Genomic DNA, 14,378 nt, shown 5'->3' on the forward strand with positions numbered 1-14,378 from the left:
TATATGAAACCTTGTTTCATAAAGAAAACAGAATGTTCACTAAAACAATTATATAAAACCTTGTTTCATGAAGAAGTCAATGTTCACTAAAGTCGTGACATCCTTTCTTATTTACCTACATAATGATACAAAATGTTGTTACACAGAACATCCAGTGTTCTGATTTGTCATCTTTCAAAGAAATTCTTTACTTAGTATCTTAAGGAATCTCTTTAAATATTTTTCAGATAATATTTATACTGTATTTTTTCCCTCCAGAATTTTAGAAATCATTTATAGTGTACCTTCTTAAGAGTTTCAAAGGACAAGTTCACTGTACCAGACAGAGAATATTCTGTTGTGTTTAAAGTTTCAAAGAAGGTTTCCATTTTATTTAGTTTCAGAGAGCATTCATGCCATATTTAGTTTTAAAAAACGTTTCCACATTATATGGTGTTATGTGATGCTTACACTGAATTTAGAATTTCATAGAAAGTTTATATTATATGTAGAATTTTAGAAGATGTTGCTGGTGTATTTAGTTTTAAAGAATTTAGAATATATCAAGTTTCAAATAAGATTCCAAGTGTATTGAGTTTCAGATAAAGTATAAAAATGTATCCCAAGTTTCAGAAAATTTTTACACCATTATCAGTTTTTTGGAAAACATACCTTATGTTAATCAAAATTTTGTAGAATATATGCTTAATACTAGGAGCAATGGAGAATGTTTCCTCTGTATTCAAAAATGTACTAAACATATCTTTTCTATTAACAGGTTGTTTATAAAGTTATATATCAAAATATAATCAACATAAAGACTTATTGTTTATTTCTTCCTTGTAAATTCTCATGTAATCTTTAACAAAATAAAAAAATGTGTTTTTTTTTATCATCAGTGATCTTGCATGGGACATGCTGAACCGGGTATTGGAGAAAACTCTCAATTCACCCAAAGCGCCTATGTTGACTTTACTACATGACCAGTCATTTGTTCGTAAACAGTCTCGGGGCACCCAGACCAAAATTACTTATAAGAAACTCCACTTCTACCAATCCCAAAATAACTTAGCATCTGCTGTGTCTAATGATTCAAGAGTAAATATATCACGTAGTATCTCCACCAGAAGCAGTAGAAGTTCAAATAATACAGGCTGCAGCTCTAGTGACTCCACAGATGAAGTATTTACTGACAGTACAGACCACAAGTATGTCAGAAAGAAGGGTCATCTCACAAGTCCACTCCTCAGTTTTCTGACCTCTTCTCACTTGCATAAATCATCAAGCCATAAAAAGTCTTCTGTAAATGCCTCATCACAAACAGAGAAAAGACAAGTGCAAGAGACGACATTACCAATAAATATGACTGGGTCGTCTTTTCTCACATCAGCATCAGGAATAAATCAGTTACAACAAGGGATTAAGGAACCATTTTCCCAAGATATGAGTAGAGATACATTACCACAATCAGGGATGAGTAGCTCTTTATCATCATCACCACTCGCTTCTGCATCAGGAACAACTCGACCTCCTCCACTCCCTCCCCAACCCCCACCTCTTCCTCCATCAGTAACAACTGGCCTTCCCCAACCCCTACCTCTTCCTTCTTCAGGAACAAGTAGTCTTCCACCTCCTCCTCCACCACTTCCTTTTTCAGGAACAAGTAGTCTTCCACCTCCACCTCCTCCTCCACCTCTTCCTTTTTCAGGAACAAGTAGTCTTCCACCTCCACCTCCTCCTCCACCCCCACCTCTTCCTTCTTCAGGAACAAGTAGTCTTCCAGCCCCTCCTCCACCACCACCACTACCAGGAATGAGCAGTCTCCCTCCACCCCCACCTCCTCCAGGTATCTTACCAAGAGTACTACCATCTTTTTCCAAACAAAATGTGCCACCGTACCTTCTGCCTGGATCATCACACACATTTCCAAAACCTAAACACAAGATGAAGACCCTGAACTGGTCTAAGATTCCAAATGGCCTTATTTCCCGTAAGTTGTATGTATTTTAGACAAGATAATCCACACCTATTTAATCTTTGCTAAAATTAAGTTAATTATTAATATGAAAAATGTATTTACTTTTACTTTAAGGAAAAATGTTTCATAATGTATAACCATTGGCACTACTTCCTAGGGTAAATGTGTTTCAGACTGACTCTTTTTAAAAGTCATTATTGCAGAAAATTAGCTTTAGCTTGCAATAACTTTTGACTTATGTTTTAGAATGTGAAGTATAATCTCATTTCTAATCAATATTCATCTATATTTAAATGGATTACAAAGAAATGGATGTTTTTGTTTTTTCATTATTATTCTTTCCATGTGAAAAATTTAAGGGAAAGTATAACCTAATTAGCTGTGTGGCTATATCTCTCAAGCTATTGGATGAAGGTACTCTGACATTGTTTAGATAGTCACACATGTCTGTAAAATGTTGTGTAGAGAATAATTTCAAGCTGAAGCAGTGAAGGAAAGGGAATACAAACTAACACAAAGATGGATTGAATCTATAAATAACTGATGATTGGTTTATAGTTTACACATGATGTTTAATAAAATACTTGAGTTGGATCAAAACAAAAAAACTTATACAGGCAAAAGTGAAATCAAGTAGATTGGAGATACCATACTTTTAAGTCAGACAAGAAGGCCTAGTGTGGCATCCCACCCTTAGATTACCTGCATCAGAGATCATTTCAATGAAAATTTTAAACCCAAAGTAACTTGTACATATTTGTGTTCCATGTTATTGGAGTTTATTCCTGCTTCTACATAGGTCTCTCAACATGATTCAAATAACTTGCTATTGCAGATAATTCATGCTACACATGGATATCCCTAAGTGATGTAAACAACTTATTATTAAAGTTAGATTATTGTTTCACATGTTTCTCTGCAAGTAATCCAAACAAATTTCCAATAATGTTAGGTGTTTGTTCAACATGGATTTCCCCAGCAGGTCCAAACATTTTGCTGTTGAAGGTAATTATTGCTGCATTGCTGCATTTGGATTTCCCAAGATGGTGTTATCATTACTCAACTTACAAACTGTAATGGACAGATAGCACTAATGTATCAGTCAGTGGATAGCCTTTGGTCATTAAGTGGAGTAATTAGCAGTGGCAAACAGTTGTGATAAACCTATAACTGTGTGCTGAGTTCTCTCTGAAAATATCAGTTTCTCACTTATGGACAGTGCACAAAGTATATGAGGTACTTACACAAATGTTTAGTATTTACATCAATGTGGTCAGAAAAAAACAACACTTTCATACATTCACAACAGGGTATTACACTCTCTGGTATTCCACCCCTTACAGAGTTTGAAATATTTCCTACTCTGAAGTTCTGCACCATGGATTGGTATCATAATGAAGATACAATGTGCCATCCTGCACTTGTAACTGGCTAAACAAGTGGCAATGCTATGTTCGCTATGTTGGGACGTTTATAATTTACCTTACTGGATGAAAAGAACTGGTAAAGAGATTGTTACTTTCTGAAACTTCCTTATGTCTGTGTTGGTGAAATAAATTGACATATTTTATATTTTTCACCCACCTAACGTCTACACATATCCCTAATTTTTAACCTTCTTACTAACAATCACTATTGGAGATGACCAAGCACTCTCCTTCAATATCCATTCAACTTCTTTGTAAATATTGCTGATACTCCAAGCAAGCTTTCTTTGTGATTGTTTTATTGAAAGCACATCATTGTTGTTTTTTTAAGATGTAATTCTTGTGAAATACAATCTGGTCCCACAAAACTATTGCAAACACCATCAGCAGATCACTGAATTAAAATTTCTGTGTTGAGTTCAGCACAATCCTTAACTAGATGTGTCATAGTGACTGCAACAACAACATTTTATTTGTTTTACTCATGTCTGCTGTTTTTGCTGTCAGCTGAAAGGCAAATAAATGAAAGCCTTTAGCTCTATAAACACCAGTGTTAAGATAGATCACTGTTTGAGTACACCAAACACAATATCTGGTGATATCATTACCTCCTTTTCAACATTATTGGTTGGCACTGGATGGTTTTGCTGTAAAGCTTTAATTCACATGTTTTAAAAGCAAATCTAGATCACAATTTTCACAGATGATAGGTCTGTGTCTATGAATTAACTCTCAAACCAAGTTGGAGATAACTAGCTTTGTTTGGTGAGCAGCATTGCCAAGATGAAGATGGTAATGTTGTATCCACCTGAACAAGTAGTCCAGGCTTCAATAACTGTGGTAGATGCAGATATAGCTTGTTATTCATCTTTCAATATCTGTTGTGGCATCTACTGTACAGTACTACACATTTTAGACCTATCTTACAGCAAGGTGACATTCCTGAAACAAGTAATCAGAGCTAAAACAGAGTCTTCTTCGTTCATGACTTGATACCTTCAACAGTCAAATTAATGGTATTTATAACCTTGTTGTCCCATCTAGAACCATTTTCAATGTACCCTGATATTTTGCACTCTCAGCTGCAGTGAAGCTGAGAATCATCATTGATATTTTGATACTTACAGGTGTCACGTACTTTGTAAGTCTTGTAGGAGGCTCTGCAATTGTAGTTATTAATGTCCAAGTATCTTCTTCTGCTATAGTGCTCAATTTGACATGATCGTTTGAAACTGCACTACTGTAGAAACTGCTTTTGACAGAAATGTAATGACACTAGGACCAGTGTGATGTAATGATGGTTCATTCAGTAGCTTCATAACAAACATTATTGATGAGTATATCATTAGCAACAACAGAGACATGCTTCAGACTGTTTTTCCATGAAACTTTATTAAATCATCTACGTAAGTAGTGAAATGTTTGTGGACCCTCACCTTTGAACTTGGTATTATGGTCATTCAGTTATTCACAGGGTCAGATCTGTGGCACAACTCATTGACAAATATCTCTCCTTTATGAAGTTCCTTCACATCTAAGTGCTCTATCTTGAGAGCTGGATCTTAAAATGCAGCGTAAGGAGTTGTGTCTTATCCATAAATTCACCATTTCTTGGATTCCTTGAAGAAACAGTCCAAATCCTCCTTTAACATCCCTTTGATTGATCCACATTATTACCATAATTAGGTTATGGTGCAGACACTGACATACATATATTTTATCTTTTTTTACTGCTGTGCAAATATAATACTTTATTTAAAAAAGGCCTTCATCCTTTTTGAAGAGTTAAGAGATACGTGCATTTAGAAGAACATAGCATTCTACAGCAGAATGTTACAATGTTTTGGGACATGCATTATCATTACATTGTACTCTGACTTCTGCCAGTAAAATTGGTCTAGAAACATCAAATTATTTGTCAGCTAGGAAATATCTCGACTGTACTAAGGATATGGTGGATCATGATGAGATGCTGGCTACTATGCCTGATGCCACTTTGCAATGAAATTTGACCAGTTGCTTCCTACCATTTCCTTTAACCATGGACTAGTTAACAATACTAACAGAAATCATAAAATGGTAGCTAGTTTGCTCCTACTAATTATTAACCTCTTCTTTCAACTGATGGATGTAGAACATACACATTCCAATCATCTTAAACTGATGAAAGCTCTTGGTCCAGAATAAGAATTCTACTAATTCTTACCACCTTCTTCAAATGAAAATCTCATTTCACTCACAACTTTCTTTTCTCCATACAAAGTTCTGTGCAATGTTGGTGCCATTTCATAATTGTGATTTACAGGCTTAATTAATCAAACAAATAAAAAATAAAAAACGTTAATTCGTAATCTGAAATTATATACCCTTTTGCTACAGCAACAGAATTTTACTGATAACTTAAACTGTGATACTCGGGTATACTGATAAGCACCATATATTTGCAAAACCGGTTTCAGGAAAAGTATTTAAGGAATGATTTCAAACTCAAATAAAAACACTGTACAAGTAGAGCAAAAAAAAGCTATTTGGTTGACATAATTGGTAAAAGAGTTTATGATGTTAGAAAAATACATAGGTATATGAAACTTTGATACAAAATTAAAAAACCTTGTAACCTGAGCACTTCAGAAATGGGATATTTCTTCTTCAAGGGCAAACTGAGGAAAGAGTTAACATTATATTCTAGTGAAATAAATTATTAGTGAGTTATGTAACTCGGGAATAAAGATAACAATTGGCAAAAACAGAAATATTCATACCTTAACACACTGACATACAAAAAATGTTGAATTTACTTACTCTGAGTTTTTATGGGGGTTTTGGTTTAATTATTTGGCTATTCTGAACAATTTACATGAGATTGGGTACAAAAATAATTTTGACAGTCCCCACACACTGACAAATGGTGGACTTGCTCATTTTAAGTAACTATAGAGCAGTCAAGATGCCACAAAAAACATAATTTTAGTTTTTAGACAATTATTCTGTTGTATTTGTATGGAATTTTATACAAAGTCAATTTTCAGGTCCCATACATATACACATACAAACTATAAGCTCTGTTTTGAATAATTTACACAATTTGGTACAATGATACTCTTTGTTGATCCCAATTAGAGATAAAGGCAATTTTGAAATCTTTATCTTTTGCTTAGTTTTTCAGTGAAAAAAAGTACAATTTAGGGTTTTTGTGGACTGTCCATTTGTATATTAACTAACGTATATGACATTTGCAAACTCTTTCTTTGTTAACCTGAAGATGACTTAAAAAGGTTGAAGTATTGTTCTCTGCTTTATTAGTAAAAGTATTAATACCCATACCATACCTAAGGTACATTTTTACTTCAAGTGAGTTTTTTGTCATCACAAGTTATATGACATTTGGTACAAAGATGCCTTCTTTCAGGTCACAAGCAGTAATATAGAATACACTTTTAGATTTTTCTGGTGTCAAAATTGTCCATGTTAGGATTGTGTGACCCAAATATTGGCTTTTTTAATAATAATTCATTTCTTTTAACCTGCACTAATAAATAAACTTAGTCATAATATTATGTTTAACATAATTAGCCACACATGCTCTCTTGTCTTGGCTTACTAACATGATTTAAATTATTGTGTTATTTTACAATCAAAAGGTGCAGTAACATCTTATATAAAATCTGTACGTCATTTCACTTACCATTGTTAACACAAGTGATATTACAGCTCACAATCTGTACGTCATTTCATTTACCACAGTTAACACAAATGATATTACAGCTTACAACCTGTACGTCATTTCATTTACTTTGTTAACACAAGTGACCAGTAATGACTGATGTGTTAGTTAAGTTATTCACATGGTTGTCATATTATTTGATACAAATAGCTAATAATGATGCAAGTATTTGAGGTAGTACATACAGTTAATACTTATTGTTCTGTTATTTGCATTAATACATATGGTCATTAGTGGTTAAAGTGTTATTTAAATTTATACAAATGAGTAACACTTATTATAAAATGGTTAATCACATCTGAAATATTACTTGAATAAGTTCACATGGTTCATTTATAGTTTTTGAACTATACACACAATTAGTACTTGTTGTATTATTTAACAAGACTGGTAATGTTTTATAGATGGAGCTCTTTATGGAGCGAACTATTGTTGTTGTATTATTGTGTTATTTAACAAGACTAGTAATGTTTTACAGATGGAAGCTCTTTATGGAGTGAACTGTTGTTGTTGTACTGTTATGTTATTTAACAAGACTGGTAATGTTTTACAGATGGAAGCTCTTTATGGAGTGAGTTGCAACAAGACAACACAGGTGTGAAGCTCAACTTTGAACAAATGGAAGAATTATTCTGTCAAAAAGCAAAACAAGCTAATGAAGTAAAATCGAAGAAGGAATCTTCAGAGGTTAGACAGAATTATATTGTAACCAAAGGCAAAAACAAAAGTGTAATGAATTAAACTTTCCAAAAGTATTTAGAATATTCAACTAAATCTTTTAAACTAGGTTAAAAAAAGGTATTTTATACTTTTAAAAATAAGCAAAAGCCTAAACAAGCAAATCAATGTTTCTGATATTAAAAAAAAACAAGAGAAACATATTAAATTCAGTTCTTTCAACTTAATTTTCAGTACTTGGGACTATGAAAGATGCAATCATTATTATACCATTATAATCAGTATGAAAATTTGGCTTGAGTTATAATTCATTGAACTTGTGAATAGAGTATAGTCTATTCAACAAACTACTGCATTCTCATGGAAATAATTGGAGATGCCCTTATGTGGTGGGACACATTTGGGTGGGTGTTATTTCATACACATTGATTTATATTTAGATACTAATTTTGTTATTACTGAAGTTTACTTAGACTGTTGTAAAATTGAATTTTATCTTTAGAGTTTATTAGCCTCTTTCTTTCTGCTTTATCAAGACTCATCACCACTATGGTATTTCATAGATCATCGTGAGAGCCTGGAAGTTTAGTTTACTATTAACAGTAAGTTCAAGAATGTCATACTTTGAGATGTATTTCCCTTCTAATAGCAGTAGTTGACTCACAAAGAATGAAAAAAAAAGACAATTTTACACAAAAAAATAAGAATTTAATATTACTCACAGTTTTCAAAACAATAAAAAATATTATACAATCAAATGAAATATAGGACCAGTGATCTGTGTGTGCTTTAAAGTGAAAAGTGTGAGACTAGCAAATTACAGTGAAAGCTTTAATAATAAATAAGACTCTTCCTATTATGCATTGCTCCCACTGTACCTTAAACTAAAAATACCTAAACCAAAATAACTTCAAGTTAACTTTAAGTAAGTTACTATCCAACCAAGTTTAAATATCTAGTTAAATTCAAGTCCTAATTTGGTTAGCACACTGATTGATTCACTCTCAATATTGAAAATCACTTTACATTCCCTTATCTATATTGTAATTATAATCTACTTTTGAAAACTCTATAAAAATTTATGTCACATACTTGCACTTTTGTAGTTTTTGATGTTTTTGGCCAAACGCATTAAATATTTTGATCTCAACATCACATTGTTATGGTTTTCTAACAGGTGTTCTAGGCCTATTATGTCTTTTAATCTCAGTGTCATATCCTTAAAGTTTTCTAGCAGGTATTCTAGGCTTATCTTTTGAAACATTTTGATCTTTCTTAGTCTTTTAGGCCTGTCTTATTAAACCATTTGATCTCAGCATTCACATTCTTAGTTTTCTAGCAAGTGTTCTAGGCCTATTATCTGTATAACAAGAAAAAAGGTTCGTATGTGAATTATTTTATGGAGTGTTTTGTTTTTCTTCTTATATGTTTGAAGTCAACCAGACATGTTCTAGAATAACAGATATTCCCTTTAACACTGCTTTTTATACTAATGATACTACTATACTAAATATTTGCACAGGCCTGTGAGTTTAAACTTCACAAAAGCTGTTTTGGTTTTGATAACAGATTTTCTGTAATTCAGCTACACAATTTACTAAAATGATATTAATTTCTTTCTATTACATCAGGATATTTTACAAATCAGGAAGGAAAAAACCCTTACTTTGATCAAAGTATTATTTCGTTTACTATGATGAACACTTTTTGTCATTGTGTTTGTTATATAAGGGTTTTAAAATGATCAGTAAGACCTGGATATAATTTTCAGATTCAGTGTCCATGAATTACTGTAGAAGAAGTAAACATTTTCAGGTAATAAAACTATCACAGGCTTGTGTTATTTATTTAAATAAATAATGCTCAAAAGATCACAGAATAAAAACTGCAGAAAGTAGAATATGTCCCATAATTATCACAACTTTTCTGGCTTTCTAACTATACAATAAATGTAGTTAGAAATTTATTAAAGTTAGTTGATTTTGTTTCTTGTGAGAACAAAGTAAAATTGATACTGAAACTACACTTTGTCTTTTGTGAGCAAAGAGAAAGTAGAATAATATGCCAATCCAAAGATGGAACCCTTGGTTTTCTATTGGTTATACACAGTATAGAATTAAACATCAGAGAAAACTGTTGGCAAGTTCTGAAAGGGAGGATTGACAGGTGGGTATGTCTAATTTTTTATTTGATAACTCTGTAATAATGACAACTGAAGGCTATAAATATTATGCTTTGCCTGAGCAATGACAATATTATGTAGCCCCCTTCCTTGTAGAAAAAAGAGATCTAGGCTTGCCTTTCTCAGAAACAATGATAAATAAAGTTTCCAGATGTGACAAGCATGGGCTTGTTGCATACCAAGCTATCTTTGGTGCTTTTATTTTGTACCTCAGTATATGTTGTGAGGTTATTATTCAAGTTACTTTTGAATATGGAAATTCTGATAGTGGCACTAACTACAAAATACTGGTTAATCATCCTGAAGAAGGAAGTCCTAACAGTGACACTAACTATAAGGGCTCATTACACATTCTGAAAAAGGAAGAAGTCCTGGAAGTGATACTAACTATGATGTGCTCATTATACATCCTGAATAAGGAAGCTCTGACTGTGACACTAATTATAAATTGCTTGTTACACATTCTGAAGAAAGAAGTCCTGACAGTGAAATTAACTATAACATGCACATTACACATTCTAAATTAGGAAATCCAGACAATGACACTCTAATTACACAATGCTCATTACAAATTCTGAATACAGATGTCCTAACAGTGACATTAACTATAAAGTGCTCATTAAGTATTTTGAATCTCCATTGTCTTTGAAATATTTGGCAAAAAACACCCCTAAAGCTGCAATTCCAGAGATCTCTTCACTGAAAACTATTCCTTTATTTAATATCAAGGATTTTTTTGTAAAGTATGACATTGATTCCCAGTTGCATATGTTTTATGTCTGCATATTAAGGTGAAACTTAAAAAGATGCATCTATTCATTACATACTGTCATGTACAATTTATTTACCGTACTCAATTTTTTTGTACTAGTATAGTTTGAATATTTATAATTTGTTGTTTGAAACTGAAAAAAATCAAACCTCCTGCAACACTTGAATCCCATCCTTTTCTTTGAATTTGTGCTTTAAAAGAACCTGCTATTTTTTTATTCCAGTTTGCCATTTGTGTTTTATAATACCAATACTCCCTCTTATCTTTTTCTCACATTCTTCATAACACACAGATTAATACTTTAACGTACTAGTGATAGGCAGTTTAACAATACCTGATACAGTGGTGATGCCAAGTTGAAGCAAAGTTAGTGGATACTACCATGTAATTTGTATGCTTCCTCCCCCTCAAAGTTTTCAAAAACACTTTTGATGAAGTGATTAGTAAAAACTATACATCTCCAAGAATACACTAATCAACTGTATATAAGCAAAATCCACCCAACAAAACATTAGCAAATTATTAGTTACCAGTGTTATCTCTTTGCACCCAGTTGCAGTAAGAATTAATAAAATATGAAACCTACTACCCAGTCAGACTTAAGCATGAGCATTTGGGACTGTGGACTGTGTAACTTCTAAAAAGTTACTTCTACTATGAAGTGAATGTGTTTTATACTTTATTAATACATTCCCTTATTTTATGTCTATGTGTGTTGTTAGTTCTTATAAGCTATATGATAGGATTATATGTAATCTTAGATCAAAGTATAGTCACTGCAGTTAACTTGCAGAGTGAAAGTGGCACCTCAGTGTAAAAAGTAATGAGTTCATTTCTACATGAGTATTAGTTATGTTTGCTTTAATGGCTGGATCAAACAGGAAATATGAGAAGTAATCTGTGTTTGAAAACTTGACTGAGTTTTAATACTGTGAGAGAGAATAAAAATATTGAACAAGTCAGAGAGAAAATTAAAAGTCTTTATTCACTTCAAACAAGTAGAAACTGGAGCTTTCATATTTGCACAAACAATTGGGTAAATCACTTATACAGGATCTTTAAGTAGATCATATAATAATGGTGAAAAACTTGCCAATAAGAATAGAACTGTTAATAGCAGAGCTATGGTGAAAGAAGTAAAGTGATGCCTCAGTGAAAATGAAAATATGATGAATTGATATAGAATCATGCAATGTGATATTCTCTTTAAATCAGCTGTTTCTTGAGATGAATCTCTGGCAAACTATTCATGACAAAGAATAAATGCTTTGATCTTGCTAGAAAACTCAAATTCTATCCTTTGTGAAGGTGTCAACATGTGACTGTTATTCCATCATGCCATTTGTTGATTGTAATATGCAGACATCATCCACTCAATCAGCAAAGAGCTTTGCAGTTGTTGACCCATTTAATACATAAGAGAAGTGTACTAGAGTATTTCCTCAGGCAGAGAAGATGCCATTTACTGCATGAAACAAAGAAACTAAAACAAGGAAAATTTAAGTTTTCTGGACCATTTGCTTATATTAAAACTGCATAGAAACTAAATAAAAGAAACACATAAATTCCTATATTACTAAATGCACATAGAAAATATAGGATATGTCTGCATATCAATTTAAAATAGATAGAAGTAGTTGTAAGAAAAACTTCTGTTGTTTCCAGTATTTCTATTAATGCTTATGAATTTATGCACTATAAATAAGTTGATGAAACTAATTAAATTAGTTGGTACATAACAAGATAGTTTAAATTTAGAACTTGTTTGTTCTGTGATAATTTACCAGAAATATTAAGGAAAGCCATGAGCTCTAAGTTCACCATTGGTAAAACGTCTTCACAACACTCATTCACAATGAGCCACCATGTGATAAATGATGCTACCATGTGCTTGCTACCTCTTCAGTTGAGTCATATATTTTTAAGAAAGTGTCTTTTCTTTCAGTTCAGCTTCAGTGCAGAAGTTTGTTCTAGTAAACAAATTCATTTCACATCATTCTAAACAAATGTTCTGGATTCACTAAGTGGAAAGTTACTACATTGTCTTGCAGGGAAGGTTGTCATGATGTGCAAGAATGATATCTTTTTTGTTAGTGAACTTGATAAAGAATTGGGGTTCTATCACCCTTCTAGTTGAGTTGTAGTTGACATAGTTACTGACTGACAAATATAACCTGGTTCTGTTATTATAGTTTTTGTATAACTTAAAGCAAGGTTCTGCTCCCTTAACACTCCTACGAAAAGACGTTTCTAGTCCTGATTTCTCCAAGCCCGTTCCCCTGGCTGTGGTTTCGCTAGATAGTATATAGGGACAGTGGGAATCTCGTTAATCCATTCATTAATGGATTTAAATGGCAATTTTATTTAAATACAAAATTATTAGCCTAATATTAATAACCTTTCAAGTTGCTCTGGGGCCTATTAGGCCCCACTTTTCGTAGGAGTGTTAAGCACATTTTTATTTATATTTATGTTAAGATTTAGAGTTTGCCAAATATAAAGTAGATCAATATATTGTTTGCCAGGATACTGTTCACTAGCACAAAGCAGGCCAATCTACTGACCCAGTTAAGATAATGTTCCTTAGCACAAAGCAGATCACTCTACTGATCCAATAAAATAATGTTCCCTAGCATAAAGCAGGCCAATCTACTGGTCCAATAAGATAATGTTCCCTATCACAAAGTAGGGCAGTCTGCTGGTCCAGTAAGGTAAAGTTCCGTATCACAAAGTAGGCCAATCTACTGGTCCTGCAAGATAAAATTTCCTGTCACAGAGTGGGCCAATTTACTGGTGCAGTAAGATAATGTTCCCTAGCACAAAGCATACCATTCTGCTGGTACAGTAAGATAAATTTCTCTATCACAAAGTTGGCCAGTCGACTGGTCTAATAGGAAGATAGTTTCTACCACAATTTTCAAACAAGTTATGCTTATTTCATATATGAATGCCTTGAAATTATTCAAATTGTAACAATGTAATATATTTAGGAGGAATTAACTTGAAAAGTAAGATGACCGTCTTATCATTAAATGCTAGTAAGTCAAGACAAATGAAAATTATACAGAAGTAATTAAATAGTATTTTTGAAAGTCAAACTGTTACTTTCAATACCATATTTAATTAACCTCTGTTTAAAATAGAGTACATAATAGCATTCAAAAATGTATTTGATATGTACATCATTATAAAAAATGTATAGCAAAAAGATAAAAAGCATAATTTTAAATTTCATTCTATTTCAAGATATCTGTTGGATGTTTCTGGCATTTTGTCTAATAAATAACAGGAAATATTTCCTGTTAGTAATTCCAGTAGCCATGTGTGAACTTTTGACATCCTTTTATAGGGGTATCATATGTAAATACAAGCTTTTTGCATAAAGTTTTATATAATTGGTATTTTTTTCAATTTGGATGTAACAACCCCTAACAACAATTTGTATTTTTAAGAGTAACAGGGTACCATGTCCCCAACAAAGTTGGTTCATGTTCACCTCAAAAACTGAATTTCTAACATATTTAAAGCTCATTTTAAGATAAATATATTGAGTTATCAGATAAATGGGAGTGACAAAAAGGGTATCTCACTGGACCAGTTATTTCTTTTGTGATGTTTAGTACCATCTGTACTGCTAA

General features: G+C 32.5%; 1 protein-coding gene across 2 annotated transcripts in view; it reads left to right on the plus strand.

The window, feature by feature from the left end:
• The window catches only part of LOC143241012 (inverted formin-2-like), a 75,305-nt gene that overhangs the window by 33,046 nt on the left and 27,881 nt on the right, over positions 1-14,378 (plus strand). For both annotated transcript variants that reach the window (XM_076484416.1, XM_076484415.1), the window contains exons 6-7: positions 879-1,969; positions 7,662-7,795. In XM_076484416.1, the coding sequence (XP_076340531.1) occupies positions 879-1,969; positions 7,662-7,795 (1,225 nt within the window). The remainder of the gene's footprint in view (positions 1-878; positions 1,970-7,661; positions 7,796-14,378) is intronic.

This window comes from Tachypleus tridentatus, chromosome 13 (assembly GCF_004210375.1).
Source record: "Tachypleus tridentatus isolate NWPU-2018 chromosome 13, ASM421037v1, whole genome shotgun sequence".
Lineage (NCBI taxonomy): Eukaryota > Metazoa > Arthropoda > Merostomata > Xiphosura > Limulidae > Tachypleus > Tachypleus tridentatus.